Below are 20,627 nucleotides of genomic sequence, written 5' to 3'. Positions count from 1 at the left end.
CTCATAAAAAATATTATTTTTTATGTTGAAAATATTATTTTTTATTGTAAATATGGATATATGCAACTCCAGGGAACCGAACAACTAATAAATCACAAGAAATATCATCTTCAAAACTCGGTCATCTTGATCTTAGAAAAGACGGGGATAATGCTTGCATTTGTCCTCTAATTCATATATCATCTTTCGAGGCGTGTGATCGGACCTCCTGCTTGTGTCGGGCTTGGCATTGAACATTCGACAGGATTTGTCACAAATTTTTTGCAGTAATTTTGTGTTTTGTGCGACTTTGATATTAACATATGGTTATTTTATTGATGTACTTTATATATCAAATGGAAAATTCTCTAACTTATTATAGCCTTAAACTGCCAGCACCATTTGTGTTCACACTAAATCATGCACTATAAATTACATGTGAATATACAACAGCTCTAAAAAAGGGGTTCTCATCTAGGCCCTGCACAGGAGTGAGTACAAACAAAATTGCAAGATATATACATTACTGGAAAACTGAGGCTATCGTCTTTGTTTCTTCTGCAGTGAGGCTGAAGACGGTCCTGCCTGACCCAAAAATTGCAAGATATATATATTACAAAACTGCAAAACTAACAATTTTCATGATGCAGACACCAAAACAAAAAACACCATATTAGGTTCAGTGACACAAGGAATAACCAGCAGCTTTATAGAAGAAGCAGAAATATCATAAAGGCACAACTGTTACACTTAAAGAGTCCTATCACTGTGCTGACTGATGTGACAAGCATAAAAGATACAAAACAGAGAATACCTCACTTACAAATCGTGATAACTGTTCGTTGATGTAAGTCATTGATCTCAGCACTGCCTCAAGTGTGTCTTTTGTGAGTTGAAACTTGACTTCCGTCTCCGTTGGAGGAGCCTCGTTATAATCTTGCAGCTATCACATAAGAAGGAATTGGAATCACGAAAATCGGCATGATATTTAAGTTTTAAAACTTAAAACAAAAGATGAGAACCATAAAGACAGACACTTCCTGATGCATGCTTTTTAAAAAAAAAATTATGGAAATATATGGAGAAACATTCTACAAAAGTGCCCGTAATGAGTCAACCTAATGAAATCTTTAATAGATATATATAAAAGATGAATGCATCCTTAGCAGAGCGTAAAAGAGAGAAGGCTTTGCAGAGTATACATGAAGAACTTTAAAACAAAGATAACCAAAAAAGTTTTATATGAAACTTCAATATGCAACCTTAGCGAAATCTAAAAGATAGGAGTCTGTGATTTCAAATCATCGTGTAATCTACGAACCCTTTAATGGCTAGCTGTCCCAGCAAGGACAGCGAGAATGACTATGTATCCATTAGGCTACTCATTATTCACTTACTCTATCTTATATTTTGTGATGTTTTGGTCGATTAAGTGGAGCACCAATCATAGAAGTTCTTTTAATTCGCATACCTTAAGCGTAATAAGAGCCACTCGGCTCTCTGGCACTGCATTCTTATTCTCTACGGTCCATGTCATGAACTTTAGTTGGGGAAGAGTTCCCTACAACAAGTTTATACATCAACATAGATTAGCAGCACAGCTTCCTTTAGTAGAAAGTGAACTTTTATGAACTTCATCACTGCGTCACATTCTGGAGTGGAATTTGAGTGAATTGTCAGAAAACAACAGAATAAAGAAATAAGTATGTTACTTCAATATTCTACACTAATGGACAAGTGACCCGATTACGGAGGCAGCATGAATAAATGTCAAAACATCTCGATGAGTAGACAAAAAAGTGGTTAAGGAGTGGGGAAGATAATTTTCCATCAGAAAATTATTTCAAAAGGGAAAGGAAGAAAATTTCTTTATAAAATAGCATACCAGAGTGTCAGTGGGGAAATCATCATTTTGAAGAGTTAACGTTGATGGAAAACTCAACATGTTTCTTTCAGCAGCAATCGAAGCATGGCCTCCAAGATTATGATTGTTCAATTGAGTAATAGGAAATTGTTGTGGCAATAATGACCCAGAAACCTCTGGAAAGGAAAACGATAACAAAGGCGTCGGAAGGCCAGCATTAAGCTGATACGAGAAGCTGGTTTTTCCGAATAAACGCTGCCAGAGCATAAAATTGTTACAATCAAAGATGATAACAAAAATATGCCCAGCATATTATTGCTCATAATATGTTTGCAAGAATCACATGCGTCAAAGAGATTCTACAATTCATTATCACAACAAGGATATTGTATCCCATATTTTTTGAAATCAAGAAAAAAGATTACCTCTTCTTGGGATAGCTCTTCCTTCCACTGGTTCTGATGTTTCTGCAATGTTACAAGCAGCATCCTTTGCATTTCCAATGTCAGATCGGGTGGAAGCAGCTTCAAAATGTAATCACCGCCAAAACTCTTGTGCAAAGACTTCATAAGAAGAGAACGAAGGCATGCCAGCACCTATGATCAACACTCAAGTATATGTCGAAATTTGATCAGAATCCTACCAATTGAACACTCTCAGCTAACCATTAATGGAGTTGAATCTACTCATGAAAGTTGTGAATCAAATGGTCAATACTGAGCAGATTGAACGGACAATACAAACTATCCAAGACAATGCATGCAAGCCAACTTATCAAAACATGCCAGCTAGTTATCTACAATTGAATTTCTGCCCTGTATGGTGCCACTAAAACTGTACCAAGCGAAATATATTTTATTTTAAGGTGTGCATGGATGAGAGGATTTGATTGGTTGTGGGGAGGGATCTGAATAGTGGGTTTGAATTGATACCATCTTGGAAGGATTTCAAAGCTGTCATAATCAACTGCATTTACAGTAGCGGTAGATTTGAAATTCATATCTTCGAATACCTCCATTCAAGTGGTTCATTCGAGAAGTCAGTAAAGAACATGCATAAAAAAGAGAAGCAAACCGAAAACAGTAACTCACTATCACACTACACTTTGTCCACAACACAGAGTTTTAACAAAATCTCAGACTCCAAGCCAAAAGACGTATTATTGGATGGAACACAAGGTATAACACATCAAATACATATGTGGCTAATATGCAATATATTAAGGGAAAGCCCTTTAGAGTGACCACTTTTTTTTATCTAGGTTCTTAAAACGTAGAGATCAAACAATATTTCTTTTGACTAAAACACGTGATATCATACCTGAATTATGTTGTTGGATAATAACAAGATTTACTGGGAAGGGAACAATAATCACTTACCGGGTCAAGGTCGGTGAGAAGGGGGAGCCTGAGAAGGGACTGAAGGGAATACTTTTGTGGAGCGGAAAGACCAGTTTTGCGGGTCTGCCATAGCATTTCAAGCAAGTTTTCAAGCTCTTCCCCCGACTTCAAGCCCACCAGCTTGTGCAGATGCCTGTACAAAGTGCTATCCTCCATAGCTATTTGCAGCACTTCACCCCCCTGAAGTCTTGAATGAAACGGGTTACAGCTCCACAGAACCGACTGCCCACGATTTCACGAGGCGAACAGGTGGCCCAATCACAGATTCAAAGAGACGAAGGGAAAAAAACATAAGTATTTTTAAGATCAATTCGTCTAAGCAAATAACTTTTTATCTGCATTTCAAAAAACTTTTTATCTGAATAAAAAAAACCTCCATCCATATGCTTGAATTATGTGATACAATCTATTGCATTATATTATAATATTTTACAAAAAGGAATGTCTTTTTTTTTAAAAAAATGTATATAGATAGAAGTTCATTTTTCAAAATTTCCTGACCAAATGTTCCAGGACCCGGGATTGAAAAACCAGCCTCTTAGATTTATGACAAATTTTATTTTGTACATTTTGATAAATATTATTTTTTATTTAAATAAAAAAAATTAAATAATATTGATAAAAAGAATAATACTAAATATGTAATAATAACAAAATAAATACATCTAAAATGTATAAATCAATGTATTTTTTATATATAACAAAATAAAAACATTGAGAACTTCAAAATGATTTGACATATAAGAATGAGAGCGAAAAATTATTTATCACAAACTCATGAAATTATTCGACGAACGTTGAGTGTGGTATCTCCGTTTGACATTACATCGTCTCAACTTCTGTTGAAATTGAATCGAGCCTAGAGTTAAACTAGATGTCCTTGAGATGAATTTGTCTCACACAAATTATTTATAGTATATGACAGTTGTCTCTCAAGATATAACTATTTTCTTTATGTGTTAATAGCATTTCAAATCACAAGAACGAAGAACTGTAGAATACTTTTGAACTATCCGTATAGAATAAATCACGACAAATGCACCAATATATGCTTCTATTTGCAATTGATTGTGATGAAATGTTTTGGTTGGTGTGTTTGATTATGGAAATAAGGACTTTTTTATATGCAAAGTATTGACACCAAAGGTTATAGTTTAATCACATGGAAGGACACTCGTGCAAAGAGGGACCATAATTTGGATATCAACATAGCTTATATGAAGAGACCTTCTAAAATCACCCGAACTCATATGAAGAGTTATCTTTCTTGCCACAAAATTTGGAACAATTATCTAAACATTGCAAAATTTCTCCAAAATTTGTCCTAAATTGATCCAACCTTTGATGCACCTAGGTTTGTGTTCGCACACGAATCAAGACATTTTAGTGCAAACCGGGGCTTTGATTTGCATTATCCAGCACATCGTTCGAAAAGTCTCAAGCCCAAAAACAATCAAATAGAGAATGATTGGGTCATGTCATAGTTCAAAGTTATACAATACGTGTCATCTTAAATTTTGGCTGGTCCAATTTTTGAGCCAATGTTCATTATAAAATATATATAGTTGGAAAATAGACCGATTTTATCATATCGCTCATTTCTATATTTTGGACAGGATAGATACATCATACATCAGCTTACGGCAATTTATTTAAATTTAATCAGGGTTATATTGACTCTTTTAAGACATGTCTTTGAAAGCAAAAACCTTATTTTAAACATCTTGGCGATAAACAGGCAACAAGTCATCAACATGTAAAATCTCATCTTTTTTTAATTACATGTTCACCCACAATCACTACTTTTTTAGTACATATCTGATAAACTTATGAAAGAACACAATAATCATTTACTTTAATCAAGTGAACACTAAACAAATTACATGTGATATAGGAGAATTTAGAGATGCCGACAGGTCCGGATTGGGGCGGATTTGCCCAACCCCACGAACTTGACGCCGACGGGTTGGATCCGGAAAAAATATTTTATATTTATTCAATAAAAAATTTAAAATTAACGAATCATTAAATATATATTCAGATTCATATTAATAACATTAAGGACAAAAACAATATTATCACAAGTTAAAATATATCGACTTGTATCCAATTAATAAAATAAAAAAATTGTAATGTTATATTTTCATATTAAACATATAATAATAAAATAAATAATGTATAAACTAAAAATCTATATAAAATATTAATTATTTAGTATAAATAATATAATTATATCATTAATGATATATATATATATATATATATATATATATATATCAAATTTTTACGGGTGGTCCGGGACAGGCGCTCTGAGGCCCGTCCGAACCCGATTTTAGACACGTTAGGCAGGATTAAATCCGTCTCACCAGAACGAGTTTAATGATATATATCATATTTTTACGGGTGGTCCGGGACAGGCGCTCTGAGACCCGTCCCGAACCCGATTTTAAACCTGTTAGACAGGACTAAATTCGTCTAACAAGAACGAGTTTAATACGAGATCAGATTTAAACCTAAATTATCATCATCCCTAAAAAAAACTGAACTCCTAACTATTTTCCAAACATGCTTTAACAACTTCACCTCATTTTATCGTGTAGTGATTGAAATCGTGCTTTGTACAGTGTATGTTTGATATGGATGATAAGCAAATGATAGATTGTTAAACTCATGTTCGTCTCATTTTTTATTGGTCCAGTTAATCAAGAAGCTCATGATAAAAAAAACTTATTTGGGTGAAAAGACATCTCATTATTTTGGGAAGATTGAGAATCCAATTCTTAAAATATAACATAAATTACCATTTTACCCACACAAAAATCCCATTTTTTTTATTTGCACACATCACATAAATAATTTCATGATGAAACTAAATAAAATTAAAAAAATAAATAAAAATCCACAAATCATCCTCTGCGCTTAAAAAAATAGAGAAAAAAATAAGATAAAATGCAAAATCATATTAATTTTTATTAAAAAAATAAATCATCAGACAAATACATAATCTATACTTTAAAATTTTATAAAATATTTATTTATTAATAGTTGAACACATGATTTTGAAAACATTGCTACAAATATCATTTTATATACCAAATCGTCATCAATGTTAGTTTAAGGTATTTTTGTCTCAACAACAAAAAATATAAAATTTATCATTTTCACTAATATCTTACCAAATAAAACATTATTCATCACTACACATTATATATCATTACCTTAAGTTTTGTCATCAATCCAATTAGTTATCCTATCCTACACACCAAATATAGCCTAATGCTATAATTTTTTTTTGAGGGTGTGGGAGGGGTGGGGGGCCCTCGAAGCATAGAAGTCATTTCGGACCACAAAACTAAAATATTAGTTTCGAAAATTTGTATTAATGTCAATTAACTAATTTAGTTGTAACGCTGCACGTCTATGTTTAAATAATAATAATACATTTGACTGTTTTATTTATTTTATATTTGTCGTAGCAACTAGACTAGTCTAGGGATACAACTGCACTCGTATTATTTTGGGCACAACCGCTGATGTGTATATAAAGTTAATTCTATTGCGTAAAATTTAAACTAGACAAATCATAATTTTATCATTACCATATTATTTATGTAGAGCTTTAAAGTTAGGTGGACAAAATTATCTCTATTAATAATTTTATATAATATTATTAATTGATATTAAAAAAATACTCTAATATGGTAGATTGAATTTAGATTGGAGGTTTTCATTAGGTAGATGTATTTAGAATAATTAATATCACCAGCACAGCGTGCATATAATATAATATATTCAGTATTATATGTTACATATAAATTATATTTTTTTATTTTTCAGATAATTAGTTTAATTATGATGTTTATATGTAAAAATAATAATTTCTCAAATATTTAATTTAGTTATGATTTTTTACATCTAAAATAATATATAAATAAATAGAAAAGTTATTATCCAATTTAGAATAGTCAGAAATTCTTCCGGTCAAACACAATTTAAGATATGAAACTACACCGATCTTATTCCAGATTTGAATAATCAAATTAATCCTAAGTCTTAACTCACGAAATAATTATAATACACCACAAGTTTCGAAAATAACTAATATCATCTTGATTAAATAATTTCCTAATTATTTATCAAAAAATTTCAATTTTTTTTATATTTTATAAATACAATTATAGATCTTTTACGCAAAAATTACGCAGCACCAAAAAATATTACAAACAAATAATAACTAATTTGAACAACTTGAGAATATGATGTTTACTTGATTTTAAGTATTTATTATGTTTACACTTAAAAATAACTATTTTTTTAGACCTTCTATCAAATTAGTTTAGGCAAAAACTTATGTGAGACGGTCTCACGGGTATTATTTGTGAGACGGATCTCTTATTTGGGTCAACCATAAAAGAGTATTACTTTTTATGCTAAAAGTACTATTTTTTATTGTGAATATGAGTATTTTTGACCCGTCTCACAGATTATGATTCGTGAGACGGTCTCACATGAGACTCACTCATTAGTTTATCCATTTTGTTTAATTTTTTATTATTTTTTTTATTTTAAACATATTAATCAACAAATATTAAAACATAAAACATTTTGAAAATTACTTGACAAGCTAGGGTCGCCAATGATTAATTAATAGACTAGTCAAAGTAAAGCTTAGAAGCAATACGTCCGATGCTGTCTGAAGCCCAGACATGCTTTTTCATATAGATATTTTAGTTAACTAAATTAAATAATTTGTCTATTTATCATTACTGGTGTGCAAAAACTTTTATTTGGTGGAACTAATTTACGAAGTGAATTAGATTGTAAATATATATATATTTTAAAATAAAGTGGTAATTGATTTTTTAAGAATGTCATGATATCAGGTTTGATTTTTTTTTTTTGACAGGTAAAAAATCGGATTTATGAATAAAAAAATTACACTTGTAGTAAATTGGTTTTCGTTAAGATATGTTTTTTAGTTGTAATTTTTAAATTTCTATTGTAATGTGTCGAGTCAATTTAACAAATTATTGTTTACATTTTACAGAAAGAAAATTAAAATATAATTTTTAAAGTTTTTTTTGACTAATTTCTTATGCAATAAGAAAATAAAATAAACAAAGGCTCTCCTTATCCATAAATTATTTATAATGATATATAAGAAAATTATATCGATATTAAGACTTGTTTTTCAGACAAATCGAGTTCATCGAAACTCGAAAGGTGATATGAAATATTTTTTAATGGTTTATGTATAATTTTTTTTCCAAAAAAGCTATCATGATAACAATATTATTTAGTTTTTTTTTTAAAAAAACTTGCTGATAAGTTTTATTACAATTATTTTTAAATCCGAGATTTTGTTTTAAACTTGTGACTTTGATACGACCAAATATATTATAAGTCACAGGGCCGGTCTTAGACTTTGAAGGGCCTGGTGCAAAAAAAAAAAAAAGTCCTTTGTATTTATATAAAACTAATACTAAAATCAATAATATAAAAATAATTTCATTATTTGATTACATAAACTAATATCTATAATAAAAAAACATTATATTCCACGTACATTGTTAATAATCAGTATCGTTACTCTATTTTGGTGGTTCTTTTTAGATGTAAGGATCAACATGAAAATTTGAAGTGTCCGATTGATAAACACACTACCCACTATTAAATTTTAAAATATTTGATTTTAAAAAATTTGAAGATAAAATCCAAAGTCCAAATATTCAACCCAATATACTCATAACCCCAATTTAATTGAGCCCTATTCAGTCCATTCCAGCTGGGGGCCCTGTGCGGTGGCCCCATGTTGACCACCCCAGGGCCGCCCCTGATAAGTCATCTTACGAAACATCTACAACTATTAATGAAATAATTAGTAAATATAAAATTCATCGAATGTGTTCGAGTCCCTCAATCTATACACATTATAAGTATTTAAAAATTTCAAGGTTGGAGTCTTGCTCCAATCCAACTATATTTGAATTATATCGTAAAAAACATAATATAAATCATTTTTAAAATAATGATTGACCAATATTAATTACAAAAAAAATACCCCTCCAACAACGAACAGCTGCTAAGCTGTACTATGTTTCTCGGATATTGCCTCGCAGCCGGTTCCAATTCGCCTGTTCTCTCGCATGTCTTTATCTATAACTAAACTAATACAGTTTCGATAACGTTCCGATATCCATTATCAAGATTATAAATTACGTATTGGGTTTCCGCAATCATGATGAAACGTGGCCCAATATGACATTAGATGCGGACTTTCGATTCCGGTACAAATTTTGTCCTTTTGCTCTCAGTTGACAGTCTCCATCTTGACAAGTAGGTCTGACCTGAGACAGAGAGCCGTACGTGGGAATGGAGGAGCATGTTGCTCGTGAACCTCTGCTCGAGAAACAAGAAGATTTCGTATGTTACGATGATTGCCCGGGTTGTAAGATTGAGAAGCTCAAGCAATCTGACAGTCGGATCCCGTATAAGAACCTGACATTTGTTTGGATTGTCACCCTTTGTGCAGGTTTCTTTTCTTTTTTCTTTTTTTGTTGAAGTATTATACTTTTGATGCTCAAGAATTATTTACGAGGTATAAAGAAAGAATCCCCTTTGAATCGGCTGGTTGTCTTTCTTTATTACTATGGTTTTTATTTTGTTTGTGCTTTAATTTGATTTTTGACGTTGCATCCGAAAAAACTAAAGAAATGTTTAGAATTTGAGTAACTTTGGTTTATGTTGAGAGAATTTTGTTCCTACAAGGTTGAAGTTTTCTCCTCGAAGTGGATAGTCCAGGGTTCCCTATTTGTTTTGCCATTTTTGTGATTAACATGAGTTAAGTTTAAGATTGGATAGTCCAGGAATAGAATAACTGTCATCGAAGACTAAATTAGAGATTCCTGCGTGCGATGAGCTAATGTATAGACAACTAAAGGTTCTAGATTGTTTAATTTATGTGTGTTTGGTGAACCAGGACCAAGCAAGTTTAATTTTCTTGTTAACAAATGTTTTACCACTTATTGATATCGTATTTTCTGAATTTGAGTTTTAAGCTTTCTAATTTAGTAATTTATTCTGGTGTCATTGCAGCTCTGCCAATATCATCTCTCTTTCCGTTCCTTTATTTTATGGTACATGCTCTGACTTCCTGTATTTCTTGTTGCAATTGTAAGTTCCGGATCTTCTCGTCCAAAAAACAAATGGCATTTGACTTCATGGAGTACTTTTGCCTGGCTTAAATGACCATTTGAATTTTTTCCGCATCACACCCTTCCCTGCAGCAAACTTTTGGCCATTTTTCTTATATAGTTTTTTACTGGTTATTTTCACGCTAATTTGTTCGTGCGCTGGTTATAGACTACCTTAGATTATTGGCCTCCTCTAAGAGGTTCAATTTTGAGCGTTTCTCCTTCAACTTAGTGCAGATCAGGGACTTTCATATTGCAAAAAGGGAGGAAGATATAAGTTTTTATGCTGGATATGTTGGTTAGTTTCTTTGTTTTAGATGCTATATACCACCCATTGTGGCAGCTTTCAATTGGCATTTATGTAATGTTTCTTGAAGGATCTTCGTTCATGTTGGGTAGAGCCTTGACTTCTCTTCTCTGGGGACTGGTTGCTGATAAATATGGTCGAAAACCAATAATACTTTTTGGTACCATCATAGTGTGGGTGTCAATAACCTTATTGTTTTTATTCTCTTTTGCTGTGGTTCTCTATGATTTTATCTTTTGACATCATCGTTTCTTTTTCAATTCGGTAAAATTCAGGGTTATTCTCAACACACTTTTTGGACTGAGTGTAAACTTTTGGATGGCAATTAGCACAAGGTTCATTCTTGGAAGTTTGTGTGGAATACTTGGTCCTATGAGAGTATGTCTGTAAATGACTTGTCATAATAATTCACGTGGCAATTAAATTTACTTATTTCAATTTCCGACTGATCCAGGCATATGCTTCTGAGATTTGTCGTAAAGAACAAGAAGCTTTGGGGATGTCAGTTGTAAGGCATTTAATTTAATCCTTTTTATTCTTCGACAGCAATTCTTGTCAACTTCAGTATGATGATTTGGCTCCCTGACATGGTTGATTATAGGTTAGCACCTCTTGGGGCATTGGCTTGGTCATTGGTCCAGCTGTTGGAGGATTTCTCGCTCAGGTACAGTATTTTCTCTGCTTCTCGAGGATCAATGGGACTGTATTTCTCTCATCAGAATTTCATGTTTAAAGTTGTGTTTGGATAAATGGATTTACTGATTTGATTCAAAATTGTAGCTGACAAAATACTTGACTTATTAACTTTTTTTTGGCAAGGTTGCTTATCCTAACTAAAACATCTAATTAGCTTAAAGTCCTAATTTTATACCAAGACGATATATAATAATTTTAAGATAATATCCAATATTAGTTCTAACATATCTTACACCACCACAGCTGACATAATAATTTTTCCTTAGCTTAGCCTAATTCCATCTAAGTTGGTAGCTTAAGACTTCAAATTTATACGTGATATTTCACTTTATAGTCTTCAGCCTCAACAAAGAGTGATAAATAGCATACGAGTTACTTGTTTCACTTGTTTTGATTTCAGCCTGCAGAGAAATATCCCCACATCTTTTCTAAGGAATCTATTTTTGGGAGGTAAGTTAAACTATATTGCGTAACGGCGTATTTGTTTATTTCTATTTTACTAAGTGTATTGATGCAAACTTATTTACCATTTTATCGATGAACACTTATTGCAGGTTTCCATATTTTTTACCTTGTCTTACAATATCGGTCTTTGCGTTGGTTGCATCAATTGTATCTTGCTGGCTTCCCGTATGTTTCTCTCTCTTATTCTATCCGTCTACCTGGGATTTCATCTTCCTCAAGATGTGAACATTTGCTAGGGAAGATACATCCATATAATCATGATTCCTGAATTTTGTGTATTTTGGCAAAAATATTGGATAATTGTAGGAAACGTTGCACACTCATCATAAAGAAAACATAGAACAAGATGCTAGGAAAGCTGTTTTGGAGGGAAATTCCTACAAGTCAGTTAAGCAACATAAAATCAAAGGTTCCGAAGGCAGTCTCCTGTTGAAGAACAGGAGTATTCTTAAAAACTGGCCGTTATTATCTGCTATTATGGTGTATTGTATTTTTCAACTTCATGATATGGCCTACACTGAGGTATCTTTATCTTTCCATTTCTTTTTGCCTTCTCACTAAAGTTTTAGCCACTATCTAATGCATATTTTTTGCTTTCATGGTTTCTAAACTTTGTATCCTTTCGTCGCTATTCCTTATTGCAGTCTGATAATTATTTTTCATCATTCGTACTATTTACACTTGCATCATATTATCAGTCACTTGATTAACTAAGTAAGCTATCCTAGCTTTACGAAATTTTTTCCAAAAAATAAATGGTGTGACGATGGCAAGCACCCTATCATTTAACGATCTATACGCAAACATTATTTTTATGCTTGAAAAATTATATTGCTCTCTATAGCTTCTATTAATTTCAATAGCCTTGTTCATTTCAGATATTCTCATTGTGGGCTGTCAGCCCAAGGAAGTTTGGAGGATTGAGTTTTACAACGTCAGATGTTGGTGTTGTTCTTGCCATAACAGGTACATGGTTTATTCCTCAGTGGTAGTTTTTAGGACAGGGTAAGAAGTTCTTACCTTGCTTTGCAATTTATTTATCATCTGTGATGGTGAACTAATCATGTTTTTCCTCCACTTACGATGACGTCTGCACATTTACTGTAATTTACGCTGGTTGATATTTGTCGTTTACCTTTGCTTGATCATTCAGGATTTGGTATGCTTATCTTTCAGCTCTTTCTATATACTTGGGTGGAGAAGACATTGGGCACCATCACGGTTTCTCGAATTGGAGCTGTAGGCCTGTCATAAATTGAATATTTCATCATGTTTTCCTTTTAGTAAATTGGTTTTTAACCCTTCTAATCATCCTCTTTACAGGTTATCTCAATACCATTGCTATCGAGTTATCCCTTTATAGCGGGATTATCTGGTCTGGTTCTTTTGCTTGTGCTTAATTGCGCTTCCATGTTGAAGAATGTTCTCTCTGTGAGTTCACATTGTTCATTGACACGTTTATTTGTTTCAGTCAAGATGGTCAGGTCTTTCTCTTGTGAAATTGCAACTGATGAACTATATGAGAGCTTTACAAAGATTGCATTATATTCGAACTTCCTTTACAGAAGACACAATTTAGTTTAGATTATCCAAATATCATCTAACCAATTGTAAACAACCAAAATGTGTTAGAGAATGATTTCCCGCTATGTTTATGTAATGTTTGCTTCTGATTCATTATAAATGTAAACAGATATCCATCACGACATGTCTGCTAGTCATGCAAAATCGAGCTGTGGTACCATCTCCTTTTCTCTTGTACTTTTTTTCATTTTATTTTTGAACACCTAAGCATATTGAATCAATGAAATTCCAGTACCTAAAACCTATTTGGTACCAATTTCAGCCTCAAGAACAAAGAGGAGCTGCAAATGGCATATCTATGTCCGCCATGTCTCTTTTTAAAGCAGTTGGTCCTGCAGCTGGGGGTTCCTTGTGAGTTACTCTTTTTTATGAACTTAGTTTTTATTATCTCTCTATTAAACAAAAGGCCATTAGAAAGCCCCTTTTGGTCTGTGAAATCTTCTGAATTTTCTAGAAAAAATACCCATATCTTTAATCATAGGTGGAAGTATTAAATCTTTTTGTGTGCAGACATGTCATCGCAAGTGGAGGAAAAATTTGAACTTTTTTCGAGACACTATTTAAAGTGAAAACCCTTTTCGATACGTATCTTAAATTTTCTGCAAATATCATTTTTTTATGTATAAATAATTTGTACAAGGGCAACACTTGAGCAGTATCTCCAGTGTCTTATAATTGAGTAGTATCCCCGTTAGAATACATTAAAAGAACTTAAATTCAGAGACGATGCAAATGTAGAAATACAGACCAAGGTTCTTTGCGCTTGCTATCTTCTTCACATTACTAATGGTTTTCACTAACCACAGACTCTCATGGGCTCAACTCCGCCAAAACACAAACTTTTTACCAGGTACAAAGTCTTAATTTCGTTTTATTGGATGAAGAGCTATCTGTTTAACCAATAGTTACAGTCGTGATAATTTTTTTTTTTTTTGATAGAAAACTATTTGAATATATAGAAAATTTTAGATAAGTTACAATAAACAGACAGAGGATAAGTAATCCGTTGTGAACTCAAATCCTTCTTAACGTAGCCTACTACGTCAAGAAAATTCTAAAGACTATTGTTGATGCATTACAAACTTCAAATCTCTAACCACATCGTTTATGCTCAAATGACTAAATTCTTTCAATCTCGTCGTCCAAGTTGCAATCCTGAATTTCGATTTGTCCCAAACTTGATCAACTGAGTCTTGTTCATCTTGAAAAATTCTTTTATTCCTTTCCAACCACAAGGACCAAAAGATGCAATGTATAATCATGTGCCAGAATTCTTTGAGAGCTGATGGCAGTGGACAAACCGAATCTTCATACAGCAACTCTTTAGCCTGGTTTGGAAATGCCCATTGAACTCCCAACTCTCTTTGAACTTTTATCCAAATGCAACGCGCAAAGGAACAATGCAGCAGGATGTGGTCCTGTTTTTCTTCGTCTCGGCGACATAAGCAGCACCACTGAGGCCTAAGAACGCAGCTTCTCCACCTCTTTTGCATCACGTCACATGTAGGCAACTTCCCCAAAGCGACGATCCACAAGAAAATCTTAATCTTTTGTGGGACATTAACTTTCCAGATTGTTTTGTAGCAATTGAAGTTTGGAAATGAGGTAGTGTCGAAAAACGAATTATAGAACGATTTGACAGAGAACAAACCCGACGACTCCCCCAACCAAACTCTATGGTCGTCCACACCCAGTCTTAATCTAACTCCATCTAGGACTCCTAACATGATTGTGAACTCCACTAACTCCTCATCAGACAAGTCTCTCCTAAACCTCACGTCCCAAGAGTATGAAGAGAAATCTCCGGTGTTGCTGACGTGAATAAAATGATTGATAGATTTGTTAACAGAGATACAAATACGAAACAAAGACGGAAATGTGACATTAAATGACTCCCCTCCCTGCCATACATCCTCCCAAAATCTAATTACGTTACCCTTATTTGGCACCGCCCTCACTTGTTGATGAAAAGCCTTGTAAGACCTTGAAATAAATTTCCAAGGACTTTTAAACGTTGTTCTCTCCGCCAATCCCAAGTCCCACCCGTTGTTCTGTAACCCATACTTACTTTTGATAACCTTTTTCCACAACGTCTCCCTCTCAGTCGAACATCTCCACCACCACTTACCCAGAAGAGCCTTATTTCTAAGGCCAATGTTCCCCAAACCCAAACCTCCCTTTTCCTTCGGTTTACACACCTGGTACCAACCTATGACATGACAATGTTTATCTCCCTCGTCTCCATCCCACAAGAAATTCCTCATTATCTTTTCCATTTTTACCGCGACATTTTTTGGAACCTTGAAGAGTGACATGTAATAAGCTGGCATGGCGCAAAGGACTGAATGAATCAGAATAAGACGCCCACCCCTAGATAAAAAGGCTTTTTTCCAGCTGACCAGTTTCTTGGCCATCTTTGAAGTTACGGGTTCCCAAAACTCAGATTTGGTAGGATTTCCTCCCAGCGGGAGACCTAAATACCTGATGGGCCATGACCCTTTTAGCCCCCCAAATGCTACTGCCATTTCTTCAACTTCCTCATCCAGAAAATTCAAGCCGAGCACTACACTCTTGCTCATATTTATTTTCAGACCTGATTTGTGTGAAAAGCAATTGAGAATATTCATTATTGCCATAACATCTTTCTTTGAGTCCACGAAAAAGAGAACATCATCCGCAAACTGTAAGTGTGTAATTTTCAATTTGTCTTTTCCAATTACGAACCCCATAACATCTTTGGCCTCCTTTGCCTTGTCTACCATTCTCCCCAACACATCGGCAACAATATTAAAAAGAAAAGGTGATAACGGATCGCCTTGTCGTAGCCCTCTTTCCCCTCTGATTTTCCCACACGTCCTCCCATTCACGAAAATCGAGAAAGAAACGTTTGAAACACATCCCTTGATCCACCTCCTCCACCTCTCACCAAAACCTTTATGTAATAGAGCATAGTCCAAAAATTGCCAATCTACTTTATCATATGCTTTTTCTAGATCAATCTTAAGCACCCATCCCTTCTTTTTCTTCTTACGATATTCTTCCACCATCTCATTCGCGATAAGACAACAGTCTAATATCTGTCTGCCTTTGATAAATGCACATTGGTTTTCCGCGATGGTTTTGTGCAAAACCTTTTTCAGCCTGTTAACCAATACCTTAGACAAAATTTTATACAAGCTTGTAACCAAACTAATTGGTCGGAAATCTCTAATATTCTGCGCATCATTTTTCTTAGGTATTAGGCAAATATAAGTTTCATTAGTTATACCATTCACAACCCCTGCATGGAAAAATTCTGAGAAAACCTTTAACAAATCCACTCGCAATGTCTCCCAATTTTTCTGAAAAAATTCCAATGTGAATCCATCCGGCCCTGGCGCTTTCGAGCCATCGCAATCAAATACAGCCTTCTTAATTTCTTCCTCGTCGAAATGTTTTTCCAACTCGACTGCATCTTCTATCATTATCGGTGACCAATCCAGTCCATCAATATTCATCCCGAAATCTTCCTGTCTTCCCCCTTCCCCTACTGTCTTTGTGAACAAATTCTGATAAAACTTAACAACTTCAGTCTCAATCTGCTTTGCCTCGTTAATAATTCTGCCATCTTCCACCTGAAGTTTCTCAATCAATGCTCTATTCCTCCTGTTATTCAGAATATTGTGAAAGAATTTTGTGTTTTGGTCCCCTTGTTGCAACCATTGAAGTTTCGCTTTTTGGTTTTGAATCTGAAAATGTGCAAAGGTTGATTTTTCCAGTTCACATTTTATCTCCATCCTCTCGTTTTTCAACGCCTCTGACCACAGTTCAGCTGCCTCGAGACCATCCAATTGCTTAATTTTGTTAGATAATTCTTGAATTTTTAAACGGACATCCCCAAAAACTTCCTTGTTCCAATCTGTAACATATTTTTTCATAATTTTCAGTTTCTGCATAAACTTATATCCTTCCCACCCTTGTACACCATCTGTATTCCACCATGACCTTACTAAATCATTGAATTTTCGATGAGACAGCCATGCGTTTTCAAACCGAAACGGTGCCGGGCCCCATCGTAGCTTGGATGTGTCTAACAATATCGGGCAGTGATCCGATGTGATTCTTGGAAGAACAGTTTGTCTAGAGTTTTGAAAGACCTGCCTCCATCCTGCAGAGAATAGAAATCTGTCCAATCTACTGCAAATTGGGACCGATCTGAAGTTGGACCACGTGAATTTGCCATTTAAAAGTGGTGGATCAAAAAGTTCCAGCTCTTCTATCAATGCATCAAAACAGTTCATGCTTGTAGTTGAAGAAATACTATTAATTTTTTCTCCCACGTTTCGCACCACGTTGAAATCGCCACCGAGGCACCAACGATCACCACAAATTACTTTCAGCCCCGCTAATTCATCCCAAAACAATTCTCTCAACCTCGGTTTAACAGGCCCATAAATTGCTGAAAACCACCAACTTCTCGAGTCCGACATTGAGATCTCAATGGATACCACATTTTAATCGTTCTTGTAGCATGAGGAATTATCGTTCTTCAATAATTTTCATTCCAATAATTGCACCTAAGAATCGAAAATATGACTTGACTCTATAACAAATAGTATGAGCAAATAGTTGTCACTCTGCTAAAATTTTCATCTAGTGAGAATAGTTGAGCAAATAGTTGTCACTCTGCTAAAATTTTCATCTAGTGAGAATAGTTCAACTCAAATATTTTTAATATGTTATATTTGAACTTGCGTAGCATTGCCCGTGTTTTTCCTATTTTGTTTTAGTTCTTGTGTTTTTGAGTGCCCAGGAGATTTTAAAATAATCGGCAATAGCTTAGTGTAATTCTGCGATAATCTTTGCTCTACAGCCCCGTGGTTATTTACAACTAGCCAATTAATAATTCTCAGATATATTAGCTTTGCATGAAAGATGTTATATATTCTCCCGAGAGTTTACAATTACCGCAAGCAAATATATTAATGACAAGGTAGACATTTTTATTATGCAACTAATACTTGTAATTGCTAGCTTATTCTACCCAAGCCTAGCTGAAGAAGAATTAGGGGAGTAAAACAAAAGAATACGCTGATGGGCCGGGGACATACTATGTGTAATGACTCTGTCATTCACGATAGACAAAAAGAAAAAGTCATTCCAAAGACCCACACCCAAGTTTCATAGCTTTTGGTCCACTATTCCAATCATGATTTTCCTACCCGCATAGGGAAAGATATTTCCTTTTGGGATGGTTTTGGGCGAGGAGGAATTCGAACCCGCGACACCGTGGTTCGTAGTGATGTGCTTTGATCCTCTGAGCTACAGGCCGTCTCCACTGGATTTGTTTCCGGGAGTACCCTAAAAAAAAGAATCTCTCTCTCCCCATCCATTTCGGGTTACCTTGAACTTGCATAGTATGGCCTGTGTTTTTTTCTATTATCTTTTAGTTCCTTTGTTCCCGAGTGCCAAAAGTCTTTTGGGACTCAAGGTACTGTGAATAATACAAGGGTTTATCAGGTTTATGTGGGACTTGAACTAAAATAAAAAGCTAAGTTGGTATTATTGTGCTCTTACATTGCTTCACACAACTCTTCACTGATCTGAACATTTTTTCCCTACTGTAGATTAAATATGTACAAAATAAAAAAGATTTGGCCAGGTTGGGTTGTAACCAGTCAGGTGTTTACTAGGTCTGAATAAAACTGTTGTCTGAATAAGTTTTATGTTTTCTAGTTTCGATCTTCACCCTTAGTCTATTTCCGACTTTTGACAGTCTGCTGTGTTGTAATGCAGGTGTTCATATGGTCTTCTTTATACTGAATGTAGTTGAATTTATCGGCCTCGTGATGACCTTCAAACCATTTCTGGTCTTACCCGAAGATGAGGTTTCAAATTTAGAATCTGACCCAGAGATGCAAGGGAGTTCATCAATCGGAAATTGATTTCATTGAGATTGATTTATGCCTAGCGTTGAGCTATTTTTCCGCAGAACCTCTCCTACATTAATGATACTTCTTTATCTTTTGAGTTGTCCTGTCGGATCGATCGCTCAAGAGTATTTCTGGCAATTCCAATGGCTTCTTTAGTAGCATAACAAGAATGTCTGCCTCGTCACCTCTACCTCCTTTATCAATGAGCGATCATTTAGAGGCCTGAAATGCGTTGAGGTACAACAGTTGACTGAACATCTAGGGATAGATTTGTATTGTATCTGAACTGAATCTTGTCTAATTCAACTTTGACTTTTTTTTTTTGTCTTTGAACCAACTAATTAAACCTTTCAAATATGTATGAAATGAAGTATTGACATTATTTTTGATAGAATTTTATTTTAGATAATTTATCATATTTATTTAATATTTAATTTTAGAAACTCTACCCGTCAATGTTTTTTTTTTTTTTTGTCGTAAATAGTCGGATTCAATTTGTGGATGGTTGCATCCGAGTTTTCGACCATAAAGAATTTGAATTCTTTACAAATTGGAATCACGTTGAAACATATATTACATACATTGGCATTGATGTTATCCTCTTATGATTGGATCAGTAACTTCAAATCCACGACATTTAAGCATCGTTTGGTTCGTGTGATAGGATAATTAAATGATATATAATAATAATGATTATAAAATAAAAAGTAAGGATACACAATACATTATGATAAATTATATGATGTTTGACATGAGTTTAACTTGCTTGATTATTTTTGTTAATTATTTACTAAAATGTCCTCATCATATATTAGTTAGTAATATATTCTTAAAATGATTGAATAAATAAATAAAATATCTAGAATTAATGGATTTAAAAAATTACAAATAAAATTTAAATATTATATTAATTATTAAATTTTCATTAATTCCAATTTTCAAAAAAAAAACTAAAAAACCAATTAATATTATAAAAAATAATTAAATTTTGATAATAATATAAATATAAATTTATTGTGATAATTAAAATATTAATACAAATTTGAATAATAAAAAATGGTTAATAAAAATTATAATATTACAGTTAAAAATAATATAATAATAAAAAATATGATCAATAATAATTAAATTATTTATAATATTAGTCAAATTAAAAATTATATTTAAATATTATTAAATTTTTTGAATCTATAATTATTTTAAACTTTAGAATATTAAAAAAATTTA

The 20,627-nt window shown here is 33.5% G+C and overlaps 2 protein-coding genes across 5 annotated transcripts; one reads left to right on the top strand and one right to left on the bottom strand.

Moving 5' to 3' along the window:
- Window positions 1–343: 343 nt before the first annotated feature.
- Window positions 344–3,592, bottom strand: LOC140826039 (uncharacterized). 2 transcript variants are annotated; one of them, XM_073188133.1, is made up of 6 exons: window positions 3,223–3,592; window positions 2,269–2,439; window positions 1,865–2,098; window positions 1,451–1,540; window positions 794–922; window positions 344–564 (listed from the first exon to the last, which is right to left on the bottom strand). In XM_073188133.1, exons 1-6 carry the CDS (start codon window positions 3,397–3,399, stop codon window positions 520–522), a joined length of 846 nt encoding a protein of 281 aa, XP_073044234.1. In that variant the 5' UTR covers window positions 3,400–3,592; the 3' UTR covers window positions 344–519. The 2 variants fall into 2 exon arrangements, with proteins under 2 accessions (XP_073044234.1, XP_073044235.1); XM_073188134.1 differs by having other exon boundaries at window positions 803–922; window positions 3,223–3,591.
- A 5,733-nt stretch (window positions 3,593–9,325) lies between these two features.
- Window positions 9,326–19,757, top strand: LOC140826038 (protein ZINC INDUCED FACILITATOR 1-like). 3 transcript variants are annotated; one of them, XM_073188131.1, is made up of 17 exons: window positions 9,326–9,775; window positions 10,339–10,379; window positions 10,674–10,734; window positions 10,814–10,916; window positions 11,019–11,121; window positions 11,198–11,251; window positions 11,345–11,407; window positions 11,840–11,889; window positions 11,994–12,069; window positions 12,211–12,426; window positions 12,783–12,870; window positions 13,058–13,143; window positions 13,228–13,335; window positions 13,598–13,642; window positions 13,751–13,839; window positions 14,295–14,338; window positions 18,502–19,160. In XM_073188131.1, exons 1-17 carry the CDS (start codon window positions 9,616–9,618, stop codon window positions 18,519–18,521), a joined length of 1,407 nt encoding a protein of 468 aa, XP_073044232.1. In that variant the 5' UTR covers window positions 9,326–9,615; the 3' UTR covers window positions 18,522–19,160. The 3 variants fall into 3 exon arrangements, with proteins under 3 accessions (XP_073044232.1, XP_073044231.1, XP_073044233.1); XM_073188130.1 differs by lacking the exon at window positions 18,502–19,160 and adding an exon at window positions 19,264–19,757 and having other exon boundaries at window positions 9,327–9,775; XM_073188132.1 differs by lacking the exons at window positions 10,339–10,379; window positions 18,502–19,160 and adding an exon at window positions 19,264–19,757 and having other exon boundaries at window positions 9,619–9,775.
- The last annotated feature ends 870 nt before the right edge of the window (window positions 19,758–20,627 follow it).

This window comes from Primulina eburnea, chromosome 3 (assembly GCF_022965805.1).
Source record: "Primulina eburnea isolate SZY01 chromosome 3, ASM2296580v1, whole genome shotgun sequence".
NCBI lineage: Eukaryota > Viridiplantae > Streptophyta > Magnoliopsida > Lamiales > Gesneriaceae > Primulina > Primulina eburnea.
This window is presented reverse-complemented; position numbering and strand designations above follow the sequence as displayed.